Genomic DNA, 27025 nt, shown 5'->3' with positions numbered 1-27025 from the left:
AGTATAGTTTGAAAGTTTTCTTAAAACAGACCTGGCAGATTTCTTCTTGGTTTTTTCCCTAGGTATTTTATTTTTTTTGATGGTATAGCAAATGGGATCTTTTCTTTCACTACATTTTCTAAAAGCTATTGCTTGTAAGGGCATTCAAGAAATATTTTTTCTGTAACAACCTAAGTGCAAAAAGAATTTGAAAAAGAATAGATACATGTATATGTAAATAAATAAATAAAGTGACTTGCCTGAAAAAAAAATTTTGTTGAATACATTAAACTATGATTTTTAGTATGTAAGTTCCATAACTAACAACCTAACTAAACTCTACTATAGTTTCCAATTCCTTTTCAGTTAATTTTCTTGGGTTGTCAAGGTATAAATCATGACTATTTTGCCTCCTCTCCAATATTTATGTATTTTAGTTCATTCTGTTTGTCTATTTGACTGACTTCCAGAATAGCGGTAAATAATAAGAGCAATAGTGAATTTCCTTATCCTGTCTCTATCTATAATGGGAATACACTAGTGCTTCATCATCAAGCATGATTAACAGCTTTTGATTTGAGGCCAATAATTCTGGAAGAAACTGAAAATCTTATCAAAGAGCTACTTTCCCAAAAAGTGCCAGGCATAAACAGTTTCACAGATGAATTCCAAAAACAGTTCATTCTAGGAATGTAGGCATGACTGTATTATTCTGTCAAACTTGATTTTACCTGTTAGTTTTATTTAGGCTTTCAGCATAACAATTATTAATACAACTGATTTATAAATTCCATATTATGTCAGATCTGAAGTCAACATAATGTTGGCTTTATATAACAAATTTGGAAAATTTCCCTCTTCTGCCCTCTGTGTTCAGGAACAATTTGTATGTTTTTGTTATTTGTGTAGTGTTTAAGTAATTGAGTGATTTTTATTTATTTTTTATCTTTTTTTTAAATACAGAGAAACCAGTATAATAAAAACAACTTTTACCTAAATTTAGTAACTCTTTTTTCCATATATGCTTCCTTTTTTGTTGCTTATTTTAAGGTAAAAAAGAGTCATCATGATATTTTACTCCTAAATACTTTAATATTGATTGATTGATTGATTGATTGATTTTTTGTGGTACGCGGGCCTCTCACTGTTGTGGCCTCTCCTGTTGCGGAGCACAGGCTCCGGACATGCAGGCTCAGTGGCCATGGCTCACGGGCCCAGCCACTCCGCGGCATGTGGGATCTTCCTGGACCGGGGCACGAACCCGTGTCCCCTGCATCGGCAGGCGGACTCTCAACCACTACGCCACCAGAGAAGCCCTTTAATATGTATTTAACATGGATATTTCCTTATATAATCTTAATATCCTTATTATAATCTAATAACATTAACAATAACTTTTAAATATTATCTGATATCTTGACCATATTCAAGTTTCCTAATTATTCCCCAAATGTCTATCACATTTGGTTATGCCTCAAGTCATTTACATCAAAATGAATCTCTCATGCCCACCCCTTGACTTTTGTTCTTCATGACTGAGGTCAGGCCAATTTTTCCTATAAAAAGTCCTACATTCTAGATTTATCTTGAAATGTCCTATATATATTTATCTTCCTTGCGGTATTCTTTATCTTGTTCATCTCTCCCCTGTATTTCTATAAACTAGAAGTTAGATCTCAAGGCTTTATTAAGTTCAGGTAAAACATTTTTAGCAAGAATATGTCATTAGTAAGACTATGTACTTCAATTTCTTAGCAGCTTGAGATAAATTCACATACCATATAATTCACTAAAAAATACTATTCAATGGTTTTTATGTGCAGCTATTACCACAGTCAGTTTTAGAACATTTTCATCAACTCAAAAAAACATACAAGGGCTTCACTGGTGGCACAGTAATTGAGAGTCCGCCTGCCAATGCAGGGGACACGGGTTCGTGCCTTGGTCTGGGAAGATCCCACATGCCACGGAGCGGCTGGGCCTGTGAGCCATGGCCGCTGAGCCAGCGGGTCCGGAGCCTGTGCTCCGCAACGGGAGAGACTACAACAGTGAGAGGCCCGCGTACCGCAAAAAAAAAAAAAAAATACAAAAAACCTTTAATGATCACACCCACAAGGTCTCCATCCTCATAGACCTAAAAAATCACTAATCTAGTTTTTGTCCCTATGGATGTTCTATTCTGGACATTTCATATAACTGAGATCATGTAATATGTGGTCTTTTGTAACTGGCTTCTTTCACTTAGCATAATGTTTTCAGAGAGTTCCTCTAAATTGAAGTATGTTTCAGCACTTTATTCCCCTTTATAACCAAATAATATTCCACCATAATGGATATAACCTAACCACATTTGCTTATCCATTTATCAGTTGATGAACATTTGGATTGTTTCTAATTTTTATTAAGAATAATAATACTATTCTATTATTGTATAACACTGTTTTATTATAATAATAACACTATTATGAATAATGCTATGAACTTTCATTATAAATAATTATTTGAACACCTGTTTTCAATTATTTTGAGTCTGTCTAGGAGTAGAATTGCTGGGGCATGTAGTAACTCTACATTTCACAGGTTGAAGAACTGCCTCTTTCCAAAGTGGGTGCACCATTTTACATTTCCACCAGCAGTGTCTGAGGGTTCGAATAACACTTGTTATTGCCTGCTTCTTGATTATAGTCATTAGCGGGTATTAAGAAGTATTTCATTATGGTTTTGGTTTGCATTTCTCTAATGACTTATGATGTTGAGCATCTTTTCATGTGCTTATTGGTTATTTTGTATATTCTCTGAAGAAATTCATATCCAGATCCTTTGCCCATTTTAAAAACTGGGTTGTGAAGAATTCCCCGGCTGTCCAGTTAGGACTCCGCGCTTTAACTGTAGAGGGCACAGGTTCAACCCCTGGTTGGGGAACTAAGATCCTGCAAGTCACACAGTGAAATGAAATGAAATAAAATAAAATAATAAAATGCCATCACTAAAAAAAAAGAAAAAAAAAACTGGGTTGCTTTTTTATTTTTAAGTTTTAAGAGTTCTTTGTAAGTTCAACATACCAGTTCCTTTTATCAGATAATATGACTTGCAAATATCTCTCTCTCATTCTGTGTACTATCTTCTCACTTTCTTGGTAGTGTCCTTTGGAACATAAAAGTGTTTAATTTTTTTTTTTTTTTTTGTGGTACGCGGGCCTTTCACTGTTGTGGCCTCTCCTGTTGCAGAGCACAGGCTCCAGACGCGCAGGCTCGGCGGCCATGGCTCACGGGCCCAGCCGCTCCGCGGCATGTGGGATCTTCTAAATCAAATATTTCCTTAGGGTTTGCAAAATGTTGATTTTTCTAATTCTATTATTCCTTCTCTATTAGCTAGCATTCCTGTAGAAAGAAGAGCTTTACCTCATGAACTGGAGATACTTGCTTACAATGAAATACAATTTCTGTTGAAAAGGTAGAATAAACGTTTAGTCCATTCCCTTCAATTACCAGTTTTTAGAGTAAGGAAATGATACAATAACCACTGCATGGCAACAAACAAGTTTTATTCTATTTAGTTCTTGTGTAAGTTTCATTATTAGAAACTCATGGATTTTTATATATCAAGTATGATTCAGTCAATCACAGTGGTTATTTATTATTGTTTTTCTGATGCCCCAATTGTCCAACTCAGGTCAGTGGGAGCCTTTTCAAACTGGGTTTTAGGTTCTTTTGACACAAACCCATCCTCACAAGCCAACTATCAGTCCCATCCCCAACCCCAGAGGGGCTAGAGGTTGAATCAATTGCCAATGGCCAACGATTTAACTAATCGTGCTATGTAACAAAGCCTCCATAAAAACAAACAAACAAAAAATCTCCCATGGGCTTCCAGAGAAATACACACAGATGTCTCTAAATACATAAAAGATCTACTACTGCTAAATTCTTTCTAGGCAACGAAGCTTTCAGCCCCTGCATGCTCATCCCCTAGATACAAAAGGATGCAATGGACACTTTAAAATGACTACTTTTCTCTTCCTTAGGTCAGATAAATTCTGAGGTAAGCCCCCGGTCCCAATTTATTTTTCTTCCCGTCACTTTTATATATAACTGAGTTGATTTGAAGCATCAAGACATGCACATGTTAGCACAAGTTAAGATCTGATCACATCTAAATATGCCTGCACTAAATCCAGAACTGTGACACAACAGCACTTAAGTAAAATATTTGTAAATCTGCTTCCCTAAATCTGGGACACTGAGAACAATTAGAAAAATGTAACTCTGTCCTTAGAAACTGTACATGTTGAAGGAGTGGATATTCAACAAAAGTCTGTCAGTGACCATAAGTACAAAGTAAATACTAAAAATGTTTTAATGCAAGTAAAAAAATATATTCTTGCGAAAATATTTAGGTTTGCCAAAAATTGTCTTGTTAAAACAAGACAGTTTATGCCATGCCCAATTATTTGTTACATGATTTCTGTGCAAATCTTTATAACTGGACAAAGCCTCAGTCCTAAAATGTTCCTCTTTAATTAAAATTTATCCAAACTCAATCAGAAGAGTCCATTTGAATTTATTGTTTTACATAAACAACGTTAGAATCTATTTCTTTTTATATTTTTTCTTCCAGTTTTGAGATATAATTGACATAGCACTGTAAAAGTTGAAGGTGTACAGGATAATGATATGACTTAAATACATCATGAAATGATGTCCACAATAAGTTTAGTCAACATCCATCAAGTCATATAGATACAAAATAAAAGAAAAAATATTTTTTCCTTGTGGTAAGAACTCAGAGTTTACTCTCTTAACAACTTTCACATATAACACACAGCAGTGTTAATTATTTTAATCATGGTATACATTATACCCCAGTACTTATTTATCTTACTGGAAGTTTATACTTTTTTGACCACCTTCATCCAATTCCCCCTCCTCCCACCACCTGCCTCTGATACCACAAATCTGATCTCTTTTTCTATGAATTTATTTGTTTGTTTTTGAAGTATAGTTGACCTATAATACTATGTTAGTTCCTGGTATACGACATAGTGATCTGATATATATTTGATAATAAATGGTCACCGTTTCAAAATGGTCACCGTAAGTCTAGTCACCATCTATCACCATACAAAGATACTATATAATTATTGACTATACTCCCCATACTGTACACTTCATACCCATAACCTATTTTGTAACGAAAAGTTTGTACCTCTTACCTCCCTCACCTATTTTTTTCCTCCCCCTAACTCCATCCCCTCTAGCAAACACTTGTTCTCTGTATCTGTGACTCTGTTTCTGTTTTGTTATGTTTGTTCATTTGTTTTGTTCTTTACATTCCACATATAAGTGAAATCATACAGTATTTGTCTTTGTCTGATTTATTTCACTTAGCATAACACCCTCTAGGTCTATCCATTTCGTCTCAAATGGCAATATTTCATTTTTTATGGCTGAGTAATATTCCATTTTGTGTATGTGTGTATATTTACACAGACACACACCACATCTTCTTTATCCATTCAGCTATTGATGGGCACTCATGTTGATTCCATATCTTGGCTATTGTAAATAATGCTGCAATGAACATTAAGGGTGCATATATCTTCTCAAATTAAATAAATTTTGTACTTTTTTCTTAATTTCATTTTTGTATTGTTCATTACTAATGCATAGACACAAGTAATTTTTATATAATTATCTCATATCCTGCAACTGTGCTGAATTTATTAGTTCTAATAATGTTTTAGTGGATTCCTTAGGATTTTCTATATACAAAATCATGTCATCTGCAAACAGAGCTAGTTTTACTTCTTCCTTTCCAATCTGTGTGCTTTTTATTTCTTTTTCTTGCCTAACTGCCCCAGCTAGAACCTCCACTACAATATTGAATGGATATGCTCTGTGGCAAAAGCAGAATCTGCCTTATTCCTGATCTTAGGGGGAAAGTATACAATATAATTATAGTTGTGAGTTTTTCATAAATGCCCTCTATCAGGTTAAGGAAGTTCTCTTCTATTATAGGTTTACGTCTTTTTTAAATTTTATTTATTTATTTATTCATTTATTTTTGGCTGCCTTGGGTCTTTGTTGCTGTGTGCGGGCTTTCCCTAGTTGAGGCAAGCGGGGGCTCCTCTTCGTTGCAGTACGCAGGCTTCTCATTGCGATGGCTTCTCTTGTTGTGGAGCACGGGCTCTAGGCATGCAGGCTTCAGTAGTTATGGTACGTGGGCTCAGTAGTTGTGGCTCGCGGGCTCTAGAGCACAGGCTCAGTAGTTGTGGCACACAGACTTAGCTGCTCCACAGCAGGTGGGATCTTCCCAGACCAGGGCTCCAACCCGTGTCCCCTGCACTGGCAGGCGATTCTTAACCACTGTGCCACCAGGGAAGTCCCTATAAGTTTGTCTTTTTATCATGAAAGTGTGTTGGATTTAGTCAAATGCTTTTGCTGCATCTACAGAAATGATCATGTGGCTTTGTTTTTTATTCTATTTATATAGTATTACATTAACTGATTTTCAGATGTTAAACTATGTACTGTATTTTACATCATACGAGGAGGCTCATCATGCCATATCAACCCAATATTCATAATGATGCTAATACTGATGACTGGTTTCAGGTGACAACAGTATGATGCCCTCCCCTGCCCGCCTCACTGTACAGTTTTGTTTTTTCCCTTATGACTAGCAAGTAATCTATGAGATGGTAATTCAGAACCATGCCCATACTGTTCCTCATCAATTCAAGTTTTAAGGGTTTTAGCATCCATTAATGAGCTTTGCCTAAATCAAATATTTCCTTAGGGTTTGCAAAATGTTGATTTTTCTAATTCTATTATTCCTTCTCTATCAGCTAGCATTCCTGTAGAAAGAAGAGCTTTACCTCATGAACTGGAGATACTTGCTTACAATGAAATACAATTCCTGTTGAAAAGGTAGAATAAACGTTTAGTCCATTCCCTTCAATTACCAGTTTTTAGAGTAAGGAAATGATACAATAACCACTGCATGGCAACAAACAAGTTTTATTCTATTTAGTTCTTGTGTAAGTTTCATTATTAGAAACTCATGGATTTTTATATATCAAGTATGATTCAGTCAATCATAGTGGTTATTTATTATTGCTTTTCTGATGCCCCAATTGTCCAACTCAGGTCAGTGGGAGCCTTTTCAAACTGGGTTTTAGGTTCTTTTGACACAAACCCATCCTCACAAGCCAACTATCTATTCCCTAACTCACATGTGGAATCAGGCAGTTTTACAAAAAGCCCTGATTTCTTTTAGTGGGAAATGGTACTTAAGAGATCAAAATATATACCCTAAGGGTATTCAATGCTATAGATATCAGGAACAGTTTAAAGAGTACAAAAACTATTTATTCCTTAAGTTTTGAAAAGGATTCCTCTGTAAAACTATTAGAGCATGGCATTTTTTAGGAAGTACTTTCTTGTGACAATTTTCTAAATTTCTTCAATGGTTACTGCCTATTCAAGTTTTCTATGTTTTTGAATAAATTATGGCACTTAATACTGTCTGATAAAAGAAGAATCTATTTTCAAATGTATTTGTTCAGAGTCATAAAAGGAGCCTTTTACGATCCTCCTGTATCTGTAGTTCTATGGTTATTTTCCCATTCCTTTTTAATGGTCTACATCTGGGCTTGCTCGCAGTATTTTTTCTTGATTAGGACGTATAGTGGATAATCAGTTTCCTGACGTTTTTTTCTTTAAGAAAAGCAATTATGGAATTTATGTGTCAATTCTACTGTTTTCTAATTCATTATATTCTCCTATCTATTAATAACTACTTCCATTTGCTCTTTTAGGTTAACATATTGTTTACTCATCAAATTGCTTAACAAAAAAGTATTCTAAGTTCATCTTTTCATTGTAAATTCATTCCTTCTTTAGAGAAATATGGATATAATTATCAAACACTTAAATTCTCTAGAGTCAAATAAAACTCCTTACATTTAAATATTAGAACATAAAAATCAGGATTATCAATGGAATTCGGCTTAACCCATACACATAACATTTATTTCTATTTAATTTCATCAACCTTAAAATAGTTAGCAATTTAAAAAATAGCAATATTCTTACCTCTTTTGTGGTACCTGCTCTTCCAGGTTCATGACTTATACAAAAAGGGCCAGTTTTCCATGCTTCTGTGTCTCCACAGTCACAAAATCCTCCTCCAGTAGAAGTATGCATCTGATAAATGAAAAATGAGTATGTCTTAATTTCAAAACATATCACAAAGCAAAGAAGAATGATAAAGATGACTCAAATAATAAATGTTTCCCTCTATTTCAACCTTAATTGCCTTTAATGTTATAGATATATATCAAAAAATATTTTGATTAGTTAACCAAAAAAAAATCCTTAATACTTAATCACAACAAAACTGAACCTTCAAAATTGATATTTTTGAAACATATTCAAAGTTTTTAAATAATAGTTTTTAAAACTTTGTACTAATGGAGAACAGGTTGCGATGTGTGCAAAAAATAATCTATACTTCACCCAGAATGCTTCAGTAGATTTTATGATTAAACAAACTTCTTAAAAATCATTATAATGATACTTGTATAAGTACTTAAGACATGTATAAAGTACTTTCATCTATACTGATGTTCCACAGCAACTAAAACTTATTCACATTTTCCCTGTGAGGGTTCCTGTAAAAAAAAAAAAAAATTATCTAAAATATCCTAATTTAGATAGAGAAGGATGACAATGACCTGAATTTGAATCTTCCCCAAATCTCCCCCCTCCAAAGCATACAAGTAACAAGGAGAACAAATAAAGCCACACATGACCCATGTCTGCAAGATTACTAGGAGACAAAAAGTAAATACCACAACCTTCAAATGACTTGCTTTATCAGAGTTCCTGTTGCCTATCACTTCAAGCCTGTGGTTACAGACAATACGAGAGGGAAGCTTAAGTGACCCCATGAAAGAGAACAGAGGGGTACAAAGGACTTAGATCAAGCACAAACAAAATCACACTCCAGAAGAGAAAGCCCAATGCCAAGGGACAAATACTGAACACAGGTTAGGACTTGGTGGTTCACAGGGAAAGAGACTGAAAGTAAACAGGACCAGAAGTGGCCACCTCAGAAAAGCATTACTTTTGGAGGAAAATCAAATACATTAAAAAAGGTGGTAACCCATTATAGATGGGGCAGTAAATGAAAGAAGTAAATAAGAAAGAAAATTTAAGGATCCTATGAAACAAGAGAGAAACAAGACATGCCAAACCCTCCCCTCACCTCACCACCATCACCAATATCATCTATAAAATAAGTTAGGGGCTTCCCTGGTGGCGCAGTGGTTGAGAGTCCGCCTGCCGATGCAGGGGACACAGGTTCATGCCCCGGTCTGGGAAGATCCCACATGCCACGGAGCTGCTGGGCCGGTGAGCCATGGCCACTGAGCCTGTGTGTCCGGAGCCTGTGCTCCGCAACGGGAGAGACCACAACAGTAAGAGGCTCGCGTACCGCAAAAAAAAAAAAAAAAACATAGAAGAGGGCAGAACTGACAGAAGAGAGCACTTGTGAAACCTATCCATGAAATGAAAAAGAAAAGAAAAAAGTACACCATATCCACCCAAAACTATTGCAAAAAAAAAAAGCCAAAAAATGCAAATAAGAGCCAAAACCCAATTATGAAGCTGAAGAAAACTATACAATGCTCCAAACTGAATTACACAGCCTCAAACAAGCATTAAAAACCCTTAATCAGACTAAACACCTTTAATCATAAATATAAGAACAGAAACGGACAAAGAAATAGGAATAAATAAAATGAGACTCAAGTGAACTAAGGGGAAAAACCAGGAAGAAAACAATATCATATCAGAAATGAATTTTTTTTAATTACAAGATGATAGACTCAAATGAAAAGTTAATAAATAGCATTGAAACAAAGCAGGAAAACAAGAGAATGAAAATAAGATGAAGTAAAGAAATACAGGGTCAGAGAAAAAGTGGTTGAAATAGAAGATAGGCCTAATAGAGGCAGATGAGTATAACTGGAATCACCAAAGAAAAATCAAAACAATGGAACAGAGGTAATATTTAAAACTGTAATCTAAGAAAACTTCCTGGAAATAAAAGACCTGAATCTACACAATCAAACGGCCAAGAGTGACTAAGAGAAAACTCACTCAGTATGATCAACTCCAAAGTATACCCTCCTAAAACTACTGGACTTTAAAGATAAAAGTCCTGAGGCCCTAGGCAAAAAGATGAAATAACATAATCACAAGAAAATTAGACTGGCATCAGACTTCTCAATAACAACACATAAAGCAAGACAACAGCAGAGCAGCGTTTACAAGGAAAGAAACTGCAAACCAAGAATGCTGTCTACAGCCGAGCTATAATATAATTTTGAACATGTCAGAACTTAAGGAACACAGTTTACATGCGACCTTCCTTAGGAATCTACCTGAACAGTGATCAGCAAACTTCCTGTGTAAAGGAACAGACAGTAAATATTTTAGTCTTTGCAGGCCATGGAATCTCTGTTGAATTACTCTATTCTGCTCTGGCAGTGAAGCATCAGCCACAGACAATAAATAAATGAACCAGCATAGCCACATTCCAATGAGACTTTATTTATAGGCACTGAAATTTTAATTTCATATAATTTTCATTTATCATGAAATATTATTCTTCTCATCTTTTTTCCCAACCATCTGAAAATATAAAAACCAAGCTAAGGGACTTCCCTGGAGGTCCAGAGGTTAAGACTCTGCACTTCCACTTCAGGAGGCACAGGTTTGATACCTGGTTGGGGAACTAAGATTCCGCACACCGTGCGGTGCAGCCAAAAGAAAAAAAAAAAAAAGAATAAAAACCAAGCTTAGCTTGCAGGCAATACAAAAACAGATGGTGAGCCAGATTTGACCCACAAACTGTAGTTTACTGACCCCTAGAGGATGCACTTCAGCTGACCAAGCAGTGACTGGGGAACTTCAGAAAAAGGACAGATGGCGAACATTTTATGTATTTAATTGTAGCGCTAAGAACAAATCAAGGGTGTTGAAAGATACATGGATAGAAGAATGTAAACATTATATGATCTCACAATCAGAAAGACTACAACTAAAAAGTGGGAGAAGGGAAAGAGAAGGCAACATAAGATTATCAACTATTAAATAGGTAATAGGAGGGAGTCAAAGATAGCATTAAAACTGACAGACAAAAAAAAAAAAAAACTGACAGACTAGATAATAAAAAGTTACATAAGGGAGTAAAAAGGAACTAAAGGCATTATAAAAATTATTAGTACAAACATTATCACTAGAACAATAGTAACAAAAGAAATTAGAATATACAAATCAATTTTATAATACTGAAGAATGCTAGACTCATCCACGATTACTAAAAATGTAGTTGTTTCACATGAAAGTAAAAGCATAACCTTAGTATAGGGAATGCCATGGAAGCAAGGCACAAAATCCAGAAGCATTAAAAAAAAAATCCAGAAGCATTAAAAAAAAAATCTGGCAAATCTGACAACATATAAATTAAAATGTCAGTAAGGCAAATAATAGCATATATCAAGTTTAAAAGACAGAAAATAGATTTTATACAGTCAAAAAATACACTTAATTTATAATCCAGCAATATCATCCTGAGGTTACCCAAGAAAAATTAAAACAAATGCCCACACAAAGACATGTACTTGAATGTTTGTAACAGCTTTATTTAAAAGCTGGAAACAAGACAAGTATTCATCAACTGATGAACAGGTAATATATTGTGGCATATCCATACAACGGCATACTACTCAGCAATAAAAAGGAACAAACTGCTGAGACATGAGAGGATCTCAAAGGCACTATGCTAAGTGAATATAACCAGATAGGAAACACTACATACTATATATAGATTTCACTTATATGACATTCGGAAAAGCCAAAACTATAGGGACAGAAAACTGATCAGTGACTGCCAGGAGCTGGGGTAAGTGGGCAAGAGGACTGCCTGCAAACGGGAGAACTTCTGGGAATGATATGTTTTATATATTGATTATTGTGGTGGTTACTGAACTGTATGTCTGTGAAAACTCATGGAACTACACTTACAAGGGTAGATTTTATTGTATATAAATTATATCTCCAAAAAATCTGACTTTAAAAATTATTAAAGACAAGCATAGTAAGAGAAAATATTTGTAACGTATATAACAGTAAGAAAAAGGCAAAAGAAAAATAAGGATAAAAACAGGCAATACACAGAAGAAATTAAACATACAATTAAAAAATGAAAAGATATTAATACTAGTAATAGAAATGCAAAATAAAATGAGATTATTTGACTAACGGATTGGCAAAAAGTAAAAGGACTGACTAAATAAACTTTGGGGATGTAGATAAAGAACATTCTCATATCCTTTTTTTATTTTTATTTTTGGCTGTGTTGGGTCTTCGTTGCTGTGCACAGGCTCCCTCTGGTTGTGGCGAGCGGGGGCTACTCTTTGTTGCAGTGCACGGGCTTCTCATTGCAGTGGCTTCTCTTGTTGTGGAGCACAGGCTCTAGGCGCGCAGGCTTCAGCAGCTGTGGCAAGCGAGCTCTAGAGTGCAGGCTCAGTAGTTGTGGTGCATGGGCTTGGTTGCTCCGCAGCATGTGGGATCTTCCCAGACCAGGGCTCGAACCCATGTCCCCTGCATTGGCAGGTGGATTCTTAACCACTGCACCACCAGGGAAGCCCCTCATATCCTTTTAATGGGACTGTAAATTGACACAGCAATTCAGGAAAAACATTTGACAAAATCTATGAAAATTTTAAATGCATGTACCCTTCAATCCAGAAAATCTACCTCTAAGAATCTAGTCTCAAGCATTCTTTAATATATACACTGGTTTATATTAAAACAAAGGTATATGTGTATGTCCCATTATTTGTTGATCAGTGAAAGCTGGAAACAGTGTAATTATCTAGAAAAGGGTGATGGGTTAAATATTTGATGACATATTCCCACAAAGGAATACATGCAGCAAATAAATAAGGCAAGAGTTATATATATCAACACAGAATTATCTCCATGATATATTAAGTTAAAATCAAGTTGCAGGGAGTTCCCTGGTGACCTAGTGGTTAGGATTCCAGGCTTTCACTGCTGTGGCCCAGGTTCAATCCCTGGTCGGGGAACTGAGATCCTGCAAACTGTGCAGCATGGCCAAAAAAAAAAGTTGCAAAACAAAATATATAGTAGGATCCCATTTGTACACACACAAACATCCTCCTAAACATATAAATATATATATGAGTGTACATGTTTGTACATGCATAAAGATCTGTAAGGATGTGCACTAAATTGTGTTCAGTTTAACAAAGAAAGTATGATGGGACAGAAAGGCAACAACAATTTTTATTTGTAGTCTTTTGTATTATTTGAATTTTTAAAAGATAAGTTTTATTGCATTGCCTAAATTATTTTTTTTAATGTTGTTGTGTTTCAAAGATAATATATGAATACAAATTCTCATCATGTAGGATTATAGCAGGCTGTTAAAATAGACCCTGATCGTTATTTTTACACCTCAGAAAATACTGAGTTCTCATATATCCCTCCTTTTCCCTACCCACAGTTTCCCCTATTATGAACATCTTGCAATAGTGCGGCACATTTGTTGCAATTGAGGAGTCAATGTTGATACATTATTATTTTTTAATTAATTAATTAATTTATATTTGGCTGCTTTGACTCTTAGTTGCTGCACGCGGGCTTTTCACTGCAGTGACTTCTCTTGTTGCGGAGCACAGGTTGTAGGCACATGGGCTCAGTAGTTGTGGCACAGGGGCTTAGTTGATCTGTGCCATGTGGAATCTTCTGGGACCAGGGCTTGAACCCGTGTCCCCTGCATTGGCAGGCAGATTCTTAACCACTGTGCCACCAGGGAAGTAAGTCCCTGATACATTAACTAAAGTCCATAATTTACATTTGGGTTCTCTCTTTGTGTTGTACATTTTGGGGGTCTTAACAAATGTATACTGACGTATATACACCACTACAGTATCACACAGGGTAGTTTTACTGCACTAAAAATTCCCTGTACTCCACCTATTCATCCCTCTATCCCTCCCACCATCATCTCCCAGCCTCAGCATCCACTGATCTTACGGTCTCCATAGTGCTGCCTTTTCCAGAATGTCATACAGCTGGAACCATACAGTATATAGCCTTTTCACAATGGCTTCTTTCATTTAGAGACATGCATTTAAGGTCCTGCCATATCTTTTCATAGCTTGATAGATCATTTCTTTTTAGCACTGAATAATATTCCATTGTAGGACTTCCCTGGTGGTGGGCGCAGTGGTTAAGATTCTGCCTGCCAATGCAGGGGACACAGGTTCAAGCCCTGGTCCAGGAAGATCCCACATGCCGTGGAGCAACCAAGCCTGTGTGCCACAACTACTGAGCCTGCACTCTACAGCCCGTGAGCCACAACTACTGAGCCCGTGTGCCACAACTACTGAAGCCCGTGTGCCCTACGGCCCATGCTCCGCAACAAGAGAAGCCACCACACTGAGAAGTCCGTGCACCACAACGAAGAGTAGCCCCCGCTCGCTGGAACTAAAGAAAGCCTGCGCACAGCAACGAAGACCCAACACAGCCAAAAATAAAAATAAAATAAATAAAACATTAAAAAAAATTCCATTGTATCAACGTACCAAAGTTTTTTCACCCATTCACCAACTGAAAGACATCTTGGTTGCATCCAAGTTTCAGCAAATACGAATAAAACTGCCATAAACATTTCTGTGCAGGTTTTTTGTGGGTTTTTTGTGGATATAAGTTTTCAATTCATTTGGGTAAATACCAAGGAGCATGATTGCTGGATTATATGGTTACAGTGTATATTTCTATAAGAAACTGCCAAACTGTCTTCCAAAGTGGCTGTATCGTTTTGCATTCCCAACCCAACAATGAATAGGAGTTCCTGTTCCTCCACATCCTCACCAGCATTTGGTATTGTCAATATTTTGGATTTCTGCCATTCTAATAGGTATGTAGTGGTATCTCACTATGGTTTTAATTTGTAATTCTCTAATGACATATGATGTTTTGCATCTTTTTGTGTGCTTATTGCCATTTACGTATCTTCTTGGTGAAGTGTCTGTTTCAGATCTTTTGCCCATTTTTAAAGCTGAGTTGTTCATTTTCTTACTGTTGAGTTTTAAGAGTTTTTTGTATATAGTGGATAACAATCCTTTATCAGATACATGTTTTGCAAAGCCTTCCACCCAGTCTGTGGCTTGTCTTTTTATTCTCTGAAAAGTCTCTATTTTTTAATCCAGTAATTCCACTTCTGAGAACCTATCCTAAAATATAATCTTACATATAGAAAAATGATTTACATATAAAGATATTTATAGTAATATTGCTTACTATTAAAAAAACCTGAAACCTAAACAAATTCTCCAATAGGTAAGCAGTTAAAATATATTATGGTTTAATATTATATACCCAATAAGTTCTAAAAGAAACATAATTGAATGCAAAATTGAATCCAAAAATTGAATGCATAATTTTACATATTGTGCTTTTTCCATTTAAAAGTATAACATGAGAATTTTATTCTTTTACAACTCTGTAAGCTTCATTTGAAAACTGTTTTTTCTGATTAGAGGAAACAGCTGTATGAATATACTATTTTTGTAACTCACTATTCTCATTTAACAACAAAAAGGAAACATTTATGGAGTTAAAAATAATCTTTGGGACTTCCCTGGCAGTACAGTGGTTAAGACTCCATGTTTCCATTGCATGGGGCACGGATTCGATCCCTGGTCGGGGAACTAAGATCCCACATACTACGTGGTGCAGTCAAAAAAATAATAATAATAATCTTTAACAGTGGGTGTTTTTGTTTATTTTGAGGATAAAAATGCAGAGGTTTACTGAAAGTTTTTTTAAAGATAGTACTTCAGTATATTCTTTCTTCTTTCATGGTTACCTTTTTGTGTGTATGTAAGAATGTTTAAGTTCTACTCTCTAAGCAAATTTCAATCATACAATAATACAGTGTTATCAACTATAGTCACCATGTTAAATACATTAGATCCTCAGACCTTATTTATCTTACTGTAGTTTTTTTTAAGGGATAAACTACTGAAAAGCTGGATATCACAAAGAAGGGTCACATTACACACAGCAGAACAAAAAGCTCCAATTTTTATCTGTTATTTTCCTGTTCTCAAAAGGTTTTTGTTTTGTTTTGTTTCTTGTTTTTTATGCCTCTACTTTACTTTCAATTCTCATCTTGGATTGTGCAAGATCACAGAGAAAACTCTTTGGAATGGGATATAAGTTTTACACATAAGGGAAAATTCAATTTTTGGCTCTTTGGTATTAAATTAAAATTTATATGAACACATGAAGTTTGACACTTAAAAACAACCTCAACAGGGCTTCCCTGGTGGCGCAGTGGTTAAGAATCCGCCTGCCAATGCAGGGGACATGGGTTTGAGCCCTGGTCGGGGAAGATCCCACATGCTGCAGAGCAACTAAGCCCACGCACCACAACTACTGAGCCTGCGAGCCACAACTACTGAAGCCTGCGCACCTAGAGCCCGTGCTCCGCAACAAGAGAAGCCACTGCAATGAGAAGCCCACGCACCACAACAAAGAGCAGCCCCCACTCACTGCAACTAGAGAAAGCCCACGCGCAGCAACAAAGACCCAATGCAGCCAAAAATAAAATTTTTAAAAAAACAATAAAAAGTTAAGATAGTTAAGTATTCATTGATATTTTTTTATCATAAACAATATATAATCAAGATGAACTATTTTTGTGTCTGCAAGTCAGGTGCTATCAAGCAAACAGCAATCCTTTTTAAATGTTTAACTCAAAGACAAATAGGAAGACTCAATAAATTTTAATTTTCCAAATGTTCTCAGAAAGAATTATCAGAAGCATCCTCCAGTTATAAAACACAGTTGGGTAATCCATTTACCCCAAATGAAACACCTGTGTGTGTTGTGAGGTAGCAATGATAGAACTATGATCTTCTGTGGTGATAACACCCACAACGCAGAAGCATTCCCTCTTCACATGAAGAGTGTGAATAACAAGAAGGGATGGAGAGTCACCTTTCACTATTTCAGCAACTACTGGTGTTTTCACAGTATTTTAAATGTCTGATTTCAATTTTACAACAACAATACCAATATTTATTCTGAAAGGTAATTGTATGTTCCAAGTAGCAGAACTTCCAACACGATCTCTAAGAATAATTCAAAGTTCTTTTTTTGGCCGCACTGTGTGGTTTGCAGGATCTCAGTTCCCTAACCAGGGACTGAACCCGGGCCATAGCAGTGAAAGTACTGATTCCTAACCGCTAGACCACCAGAGAACTCCCTAATTCGCAGTTCTGAACCATGCTTCAGAAAAACATTTCTAGCAGTGCAGGATTTATTCCTATTTCATCGGTGGTAATAACTGCACATGTCACTGCAGGAACTTTACATTCTTCTGCTGCAGACTTTAAGACTGCTGTGAAAGGTGTACTTTTGGGAACACTGAGTACTCCATAAGGTAGCCAGCAGCATGACTTTAAAGGAAAACTTGGACATGGTGGAGCAGGTCTGGACAGAGTTGCCATGCCATCTCCGTGCAGCAGCCCCACTTCCTCTATGGTGCCGGGGACTGCAAAAGTTGTTCTGTGCTATTCTGTGACAAAAGGTTTTTCTTGGTGCTTTCTTCACATAGTACCTGATCTTGGGTCTGCATCCCCATCGTTATTCTTTTCTTCCCCTTCTCTGCAGCAACACAGATCCCTTCTTATTTCTTCTAATCTTTTTTTTAATGGCTTCATTTTTTCTTTTATTATGTTTTTTATTATAAAAAGAATATACACAATGTATAGGCAAGTTACAAAGTATAATAATAAAATGATCCAGCATCTAACGCAAGAGAATATTAATACTGTTGATGTTCCCTCTGTGATCATCCACTTGCCCTGGAGGTTACTATTACTTGAATTGTATTTATTAGTCATTCCCTCACTTTTCTTTAAAAATTTCACCACACATAATAGGTATTCCAGAAGGATTCTACCAAATTATTCTTCCACCAAAAGTCTTCTGTTCTCTTCACACTCACTTTTGAAGGGTAATATTTTTAAAAGCTTATGAACATAATTTTTTATTAGTTACACAATAGCCCATCCTTCTGAAAACTCAAAGGTTCCTTAGTAAGCTGTGTATGCACCCTCTACAAGAAGAGCTCTGCAAAAACCTAAAGATGATAAACCTAAGCATGCTTCATAAGAGTGCTTTGTGGTGGCAGTGTAGACTGGTAAGCTTTCAATACTCGAAGGTAGCTTAGTGAAGAGGTTCCTAAAATTTAACAGACAAGTTTTACCAGTCCACGGAAAATCAGAAAAGGAAGGAATAAGGAGTGTGATGAGTTCTTTAACAGAGCTACATGTATGCAATCTAAAGACCTGCTCTTTAGTCTGAGATTATCCTACGTTCTTGGAATTAAATTTTCTTTTTCTTCATAAAATGATAGGAGATGGTAGGTATTTTTTGGTTGCTGTTCATGTGCCCTTTTTAAAATTAAAATTGAACTTCCCTAGCCAAATAAAAATTTGAAAACCCTATGTCTTACCCAAAGTCTTGTGAAATTGTACTGGACCACAAAATCCCAAAGTTTGGCAACTGGAAAACTCTGGCCTTGAGACTTCAGCATCTCTCCCCCTTAACATCCCAGAGTAAAACTAAGAAGAAATTAACAACTTCCTCCTTGTCTCTACTTCTGGCATTCTTTCTTGAGTTCTCCAACATAAGGAAAAAACTATAATAAATGGAGATGACTGGGAAATATGAAATTAACCAATGATCAACTTTGTAAATTCCATCACTGATTAGCTTTGCAATGTTAGGAAAACATTTTAACCACACTATATGATAGGGTCCTCATGTTTTTTCTTTTGCACAATAATAAAAATACATATATATATATATATGTAAAACATATATCTATAGCTTATCATTTCCTGAGATAGAAGCACTAATGTTGAAGCCAGTCTAAAAACATGAACCACACTTTCAGCTCTATGGAAGAAATAGTCTACATAACTTTAAGATGTTATTTACATTTACATGGGACCTTCGGCATATTATATGTACAAAGAGAAACATCAATTATTATACCTGCCCAAGCCCAGAGCACAGAACCAATACTGTTACTTGAAAAATACATTTCAGCTCAAAATAACAAAGTTGTCTGAAGATGTCACAGGAAAGGCAAATCCCTCAACCTCACTACTAATTAAGAAAATTAAACTAAGACCACCATGTGATACCATTATATACCCACCAAACTGGCTAAAATTAAAAAGACTAGCAACACCAAATCTTGTAAGTGGGTGTTGGTATAACCACTTTGGAAAACACTATCTACTATGACTTAAGATATACCCTAGAACTCAGCAATTCTATTCCAGATATATACCCTGGATAAACTCCTGTACATGTGTACCAAAATACGCAAATAAGAATGTCCACAGCAGAGTTGTTTTAATACAATAATAGTCCCAAATTGGAAACAATCTACATATCTATATACAGTACAATAAATAAAGACAATATAGATTATTAAACCCTATAAGGTAAATGGACAAAATATATATATGTGTATATATATAAGTATATACTTAATGCCGAGTGAAAGCTACTCAACAAGAAAAAGATACAGAATGACTCCATCTGTACAGAATTCAAAAACAGAACCATTCAATATGATTTGAGTGATAAGCTAAAAGGGAAATCAAGGAAACCATTATCACAAAACACAGGAGAGGGAGATTATCACAAAGGAGGAGAGAAGGATGGTGATCCAGAAGGAACAAATGGGAGGCCCCTGAGAGCTGGAAATGTCTCATTTCTTGACCTAAGTAGTGGTTACACAGGTGTTCACTTTATAGTTATTCTTTAAGCTGTTCATATGCTTTATACAATCTTCTGCATAAAAATGATGTATCTCAAAAATAAAAAAATTGTAAGGAGCTGCATCTTGAAGTAGTAGATGTCTTATCACATGATATGTTTAACCAGAGCTAAAGGTTCACAAATCAGGTCTGTTACAGCAGGAACTCAAGTACTAGTCAGGAATTTGGACTAGCTGGCCATCAGACTCCTGCCAATCTAGAGATTTTAGGCATCTATTTTCATACCTTGTAACGATGATTTTTATGAACACTATTCTGGAAGCAGTCCATACAGAGTACACATGTTGGATCAATTGCACAGTCCCTGAAAAAGATTAAAAATCAGACTCCAAAATTTACATGACTCCTGCTGATACTCAAGGTATGACTATAAAATAATGTGAATGAATTTCCTATATCATGCACAAACTGATTATGAAAATACTTTAAAAACTGAATTCCAGGGACTTCCCTGGCAGTCCAGTGGTTAAGACTTCACCTTCCAAGGCAGGGGGTGTGGGTTCAATCCCTGATCGGGGAGCTAAGATTCCCACATGCCTTGTGGCCAAAACACCAATACATAAAACAGAAGCAGTATTGTAACAAATTCAATAAAGACTTTAAAGTCAAAAAGACACGTGCATCCCAATGTTCACTGAAGCACTATTTACAATAGCCAGGTCATGGAAGCAACCTAAACACCCATCGACAGACGAATGGATAAAGACGTTGTGGTACATATATACAGTGGAATATTACTCAGCCATAAAAAGGAGTGAAATTGGGTCATTTGTAGAGACACGGATGGACCTAGAGACTGTCATACAGATTGAAGTAAGTCAGAAAGAGAAAAACAAATATCGTATATTAACGCATATATGTGGAATCTAAAAAATGGTACAGATGAACCGGTTTGCAAGGTAGAAATAGAGACACAGATGTAGAGAACAAACATATGGACACAAAGCGGGGAAAGTGGGGGGGTGGTAGGGGTGGTGTGATGAATTGGGCGATTGGGATTGACATATATACACTAATATGTATAAAATAGATAACTAATAAGAACCTGGTGTATAAAAAATAAATAAAATTCAAAAAAAATTGGTTTTCTGGTGCTCCATTTGGTAGCACATATACCAAAATTCGTTTTCTGAAAAATCATCAGCTTTTTTTTCATTCTCTGCATCATCTTATCCTATTACAGTTATGAATGTACTTTACAGACACTGATTGTTCACTGGTAAATGAGGCTTGGTTAAAGACAAAATTCATTAGAATGTAAGCAACATAAATTAAAGGATTTTAATTTATTTTATATAATGATATGTCCCAAGCACGTAGATCAGTGCCTGGCACACAACAGGTATTCAATGAATATTTACTGAATAAATTAAATTCAATCTCTCTTAATCTCTTCCCTAATAAAAACTTCTAAAATGTAAAATTTTGTTTAATACTTTCAAGGAAACATTAACAATAATATATATTAGTGCAAAGTGCAAAATTAATTTTTAAAATATTTATTTAGAAAAGTTGAAGAGATGGAGTTTGGCAGTTTTAAAAATGAATTTTTAAAGGCTAATAAGTAAAAACTGACTAATAATAGCCTCTAAAATATAATATCATCTACTAACCTATTCAGAGCAGGATTTGTCAACCTCAGCAGTACTGACATTTTGAACTGAATAATTATTTGCTGGCGATATAGGTGACTGTCCGTGTGCCATAGGATGTTTAAGCAGCAACCCTGGCCTCTACCCACTAGATGCCAGTACCATTCCCCTAGCTGTGACAATTAAAAATGCCTCCATGACCCTTTTGGAGAAATGAGGTCTACAAATATCTACTATGCTTTAGCTGAAATTGACCAGGCTTCAGCTAAAAATATATAACAAGATAAATGAAACTTACTGCCATATAGCAAAATAGAAAATAAAATACTAAAGCTGACTGTTTCCTGAGAAAGAAAGAGAATAAAGAAAAGCAGTATGTTCTAGACAACTGTTAACTATACATAAACCAGTCAAACCTAGAATTACAGTGAAGCAAAAAACAATTCTCTGTATAAAATCTAAAACTTCACATTCCTAACCTAAACAACCTCTAATAAAAGAAAGAAAAGGGCCTCCCTGGTGGCGCAGTGGTTGAGAGTCTGCCTGCTGATGCAGGGGACACGGGTTCGTGCCCCGGTCCGGGAGGATCCCACATGCCGCAGAGCGGCTGGGCCCATGAGCCATGGCTGCTGAGCCTGCACGTCCGGAGCCTGTGCTCCCCAACAGGAGAGGCCACAACAGTGAGAGGCCCGCGTACCGCAAAAAAAAAAAAGAAAGAAAGAAAAAAAACCTAAAAGTGTTAAGATCTAAAAGTTAAAAGTTTCAGGCAGGAGTAGAGAATAAAAAAGTTCTCTGTGTTACCATGTTGTGTTAAGTCAATCTCTCTCACAAAAGGCAAAAAAAAAGCCTAAAGCTGTTTCCAGTTTCCTTACCACTGGCCTCTTCTATCCAACTAAATTACAAATGCTCCTACAGGTCCACAACCCTCTGATACCAAATCTCACTTGGTGGCGAAAAAATGACCTGAAATGACAATGGACTATAGACTTTATTTATACCACTTGCTGTGAACAGTCATAGGTTTCTTACAGAAATGCTCTGTTTGATTACAGGATCCTGACCTGACTCCACCAGGGAAGTATTCAGAATTCTGAAATACATGTGGCGCCAAGAGTTTCAGATAAGGGTGTATGGACTATGTTATAAACAAGGCAAAAATATATCTCTTATATACTTCTGGAGAACAGGAAGAAAAAGTGAGAGAACTGTTTAAGTCATATATTTAAAAACAAGCTGTATTAGGAAAAACAAACTTATAAAATTAAGTAAAATAAAGCACAATAAAACAAAGTAAATTATGTAGAATTAAATATATTATAAATAGTAATATACCAAGAAAGGTACATCATAAAATACATACAGAACACCAAGTTGTTATTATAACCAATCCTGTACATTTCTAAATCTTACCTACAAGAATATGTTGTCTCTCCACTTTTGAAAACCTTCCCACAGAGTTGAAATGCTCCACTGTGCTTCAATTTCTCTAAGCAAATATCTGGATCTTCTCCAAATAAGTACCATTCCAGTGGAGTGACTATTGACATTTGTATATTCTCCTCCTGCTTTTCCAAGTCTGGTTCCATTTCAGCAAAATAAATTTCTGGCACCAATCGTGCCAAATGGTTCAAGAAAGTAGTATGAAAATCAATTTGCTGATGCCACCACTGAAAAACAAAACAAAACAAAAATTAAACTTTGTTACAAGTTCCTTCTTAAAGATCTAGGGGCACCAGTAATTGTGTAGTTTCAGAGGAACTGATTTACAATATATTCTTCCTTTATACTTCACCAATACAAAAGGAAAGTAAATGATTTTTTTTAAAAAAAGGCCTTGGAAATAAGTGGTTGTCCCCATATCACAGGTATCTGGAAAAAAGAAGTGCAGCTATAGTGGATGGAGAATTACTCTTCCCTTCTGAAATGGTCAACTCCTGGTGTGTGAAGATTCTATTATCAGTCAAAGGCTGTACAGACAAAGTATTCCCCATACCAGTAGTTTAACTATTTTATTTTCTTCTTACAATTTTATTGAGATATAATTGACATATAGCACTTATAAGTTTAAGGTGTACAGCATAATTATCTGACTTACATACATCATGAAATGATCACCACAATAGTTTTAGTGAACATCCATCATCTCACACAGAAACAAAATTAAATGAATAGAAAAAAAAAGTGTTTTTCCTTGTGATAAGAACTCTTAGGATTTACTCTCTGATAGTTTAATTATTTAAAGGAACCATAGCATTTAATGAGAGATCAAAATGAATGAGTGCCAGAGTTTTCAGAACACAAAAAGCACTAACCATAAAAGAAAAAAACAGATAAATTGGACCTCAGCAAAAGTAAAACCTCTGCTCTTCAAAAGAAACTGTTACAGATGGCATTTTTGCCATGCTTATTTATACATGAAAACATGTTCAACATCATTAAATCATTAGAGAAGCGCAAATTAAGACAACAGTGAGGAGAAACCAAGATGGCGGCGGAGTAGAAGGACGTGGAGTTCATCTCTCTCCACAAAAGCATCAAGAATACATCTACAGATGGAACAATTCTCAGAGAACACCGGCTGAACACTAGCAGAAGACCTCGGACACCAGAAACGACAAGAAAGACCCCTGCATAACCGGGTAGGATGAAAGTAAGAAGGGAAAAATAAGAGGAGAAAAAGTGGGACAGGATCTGTGCCCCTCGGGGGAGCTGAAGCACAGAGGTTCCTGCATCCGGGGAAGCCCCCTCACTGACGGGGAAATCACTTGGGACAGAAGGGGAACATCTGAGGCTGTCAGAGGAGGATGAAATAGCTGGTCTGTAGCAGATGGGACAGAGTGAGACCTACACAGATGGTCAGTGCCACAGGCCTGTGTGCCCCAGACTGGGACGTGTGTCTGCCGGTTCACATGGGGGCTGAGAGCTGGAACATGGGGATTAGAAAGCAAACCTGGGGGGAGGACCGCTGTTGGCTGCGAGGAGACAGCCTGAGGGGACAGGAGGGAGGAAATCAGCAACCAGGACACTTATGAAGGAAACCCAGACTGCCATAGAAGCAAGGCACCACTGTTGAATGACGTGCAGTGGGTGGAGCCACCACAGCAGCCTCTCTCTCCCCATGCACTGACCCCTGCCCCAACAGGCGCTAGGAAAAGCTGCCAGAACTGACCTCCTCATGCCAGTCACCAGGCACTAGGAAAGGTTCCCACTAGGGCCAGATCTCTCATGCCCATGGCCACCAGTTTTCCTGCGTACCTGTCGCTGCCAGGGCCCCCAAGACCCAGGCAATCATGCCACCTCCTCGCCCTGTCCTCACCAGAGCAGACCTGAGGGCTCCAAGGCAGCCTCGGAAGCAGACTCCGGTGGGTGGCACACACGCAAAGGTGGGGTTAAAACCACAGCTGAGCCCCAGGGGCGGGGCGACTAAAGAAGAGGAACAAAAATCTTTCCGTGCAGCTACACAAACTGCACGTTAAATCCCCGCGATCGTCTTGGTAAATCCTGCATCTATGAAATATCTGAATGGACAATGAGTGTTCCCAAAACAGAAACCAGTCTAGTGCTAGCAGCTATGGACTTTGGGGACTAGTACACCCAAGAGTTGGGCCATGTCAGAGTCCTAGCTGTCCCCCAGTACCCAGAGAGAGACCAGAAACGTACCTAGAGGTTTTGGAGGGTGGCCTGGGGATACAGAGGTTGGCTGTGACTCAAGGTGAGGGCAAGGACACTGACAGTTGAGACCCCAGTAAAATATAACTATTACTATTTTTTTAATGTTTTGTTTTGTTCTGTATATTTTATTATTTGTTTTTATTTAGTTTTTTAGATTTATATTTCTTATATTTCTATTTCTACATTACTTTTTTGTTGTTCTGTGTTTTTAACTTGCTTTTTTTTTCTTTGCACTATCTAACTTTTATTTATTGTTTTTGTGTGTTTGTTTTGTATTCCTTGCTTTTTCCTTCAATTTGCATTCTGCTTTTGTTCTTGTTTTTTTGGTTAGTTTTGCTTTTAATTGTTTAATTTTGTTTTGGGATTCTTTTGTTGGTCTGGCTGTTCTTTTTCATTTTCTCTGTTTTATGTCTTTGTTTCTTATTTTGTACGTGTGTGTGTGATTATTTTTGTTTCTGTTTGGCTTTACTTTTACCATTTGGGGTTTTGTTTGTCTCTTCCTTTGTTTGTTTCTTTCTTTTTAATTGTTGCTGTTGCTTCTTACTTGTTTTTGTCTTTGCTATTTGTCCCGAGTTTTGTATGTCTGTTTGTTTTCATTTGTTTTCTTCCTACCCTTTTATTTCTTTCTTTTTTCTTTTCTTTTTTTTTTCCCCATTTTTGCTGAGCTGTGTGGCATGCGGGGTCTTGGTTTCCAGGCAGGGGGTCAGGCCTGAGCCTCTGAGGTGGGAGTGCTGAGCCCAGGAAACTGGAATGCCAGAGAATTCCTGGCCCCAGAGCTCTCCCGGGAGTCTCCATCTCAACTCCAAGACCCGACTCCACCCAACTGCCTGCAGGCTCCACTGCTGGACACCCCACGACAAACAACAAAGAAGACAGGAACACAAACCCAACCATCAGCAGACAAGCTGCCTAAAGTTTTACTAAGGCCACAGACACCCCGAAACACACCACCTGACACAGCCCTGTCCATCACAGGGAAAAGATCCAGCTCCACCCACCAAAACACAGGCGCCAGTCCTTCCCACCAGGAAGCCTAAACAAGTCACTGGACCAAACTCACCCACTGGGGGCAGACACCAGAAGCAAGAGGAACTATGACCCTGCAACCTGCGGAAAGGAGACCTCAAACACAGTAAGTTAGACAAAGGAGAAGACACAGAAATACGCAGCAGATGAAGGAGCAAGGTAAAAACCCACCAGACCAAACAAATGAAGAGGAAATAGGCAGTCTACATGAAAAGAATTCAGAGTAATGATAGTAAAGATGACCCAAAATCTTGGAAATAGAATTGAGAAAATATAAGAAATGTTTAACAGGGACCTATAAAAACTAAAGAACAAACAAACAGTGATGAATAACTGAATAACTGAAATTAAAAAACAAAATAGAAGGAATCAATAGCAGAATAATTGAGGGAGAAGAACGGATAAGTGACCTGGAAGATAGAATGGTGGAAATAACAGCCAAGGAGCAGAATAAAGAAAAAAGAATGAAAAGAATTGAAGACAGTCTCAGAGACCACTGGGACAACATTAAACGCACCAACATTCGAATTATAGTGGTCCCAGAGGAAGAATAGAAAGAGAAAGGGTCTGAAAAAAATGTGAAGAGATTATTGTTGAAAACTTTCCTAACATGGGAAAGGAAATAGTCAATCAAGTCCAGGAAGCGCAGGGAGTCCAGGCAGGATAAACCCAAGGAGAAAAGTGCTGAGACACATATTAATCAAACTATCAAAAATTAAATACAAAGAAAAAATATTAAAAGCAGCAAGGGAAAAACAACAAATAACATACAAGGGAATCCATG

The 27025-nt window shown here is 36.7% G+C and overlaps 1 protein-coding gene across 4 annotated transcripts in view; it reads right to left on the bottom strand.

The window, feature by feature from the left end:
* UBR1 (ubiquitin protein ligase E3 component n-recognin 1) overlaps window positions 1–27025 on the bottom strand; it is a 159061-nt gene that overhangs the window by 100055 nt on the left and 31981 nt on the right. For 2 of the 4 annotated variants that reach the window (XM_024732407.1, XM_024732408.1), the window contains exons 2-4: window positions 22954–23210; window positions 20177–20255; window positions 8076–8186 (exon numbers count right to left, since the gene is read on the bottom strand). In XM_024732407.1, the coding sequence (XP_024588175.1) occupies window positions 8076–8186; window positions 20177–20255; window positions 22954–23210 (447 nt within the window). Of the gene's footprint in view, window positions 1–8075; window positions 8187–20176; window positions 20256–22953; window positions 23211–27025 lie in introns of those variants that run through there. The other 2 variants (XM_024732409.1, XM_024732410.1) reach the window with 2 other exon arrangements.

The sequence above is a fragment of the Neophocaena asiaeorientalis genome, unplaced genomic scaffold (assembly GCF_003031525.2).
Source record: "Neophocaena asiaeorientalis asiaeorientalis breed wild unplaced genomic scaffold, Neophocaena_asiaeorientalis_V1.1 scaffold119, whole genome shotgun sequence".
Taxonomy (NCBI): Eukaryota; Metazoa; Chordata; class Mammalia; order Artiodactyla; family Phocoenidae; genus Neophocaena; species Neophocaena asiaeorientalis.
The sequence above is the reverse complement of the archived record's forward strand: the minus strand, read 5'-3'. Positions and strand labels throughout refer to the sequence as shown.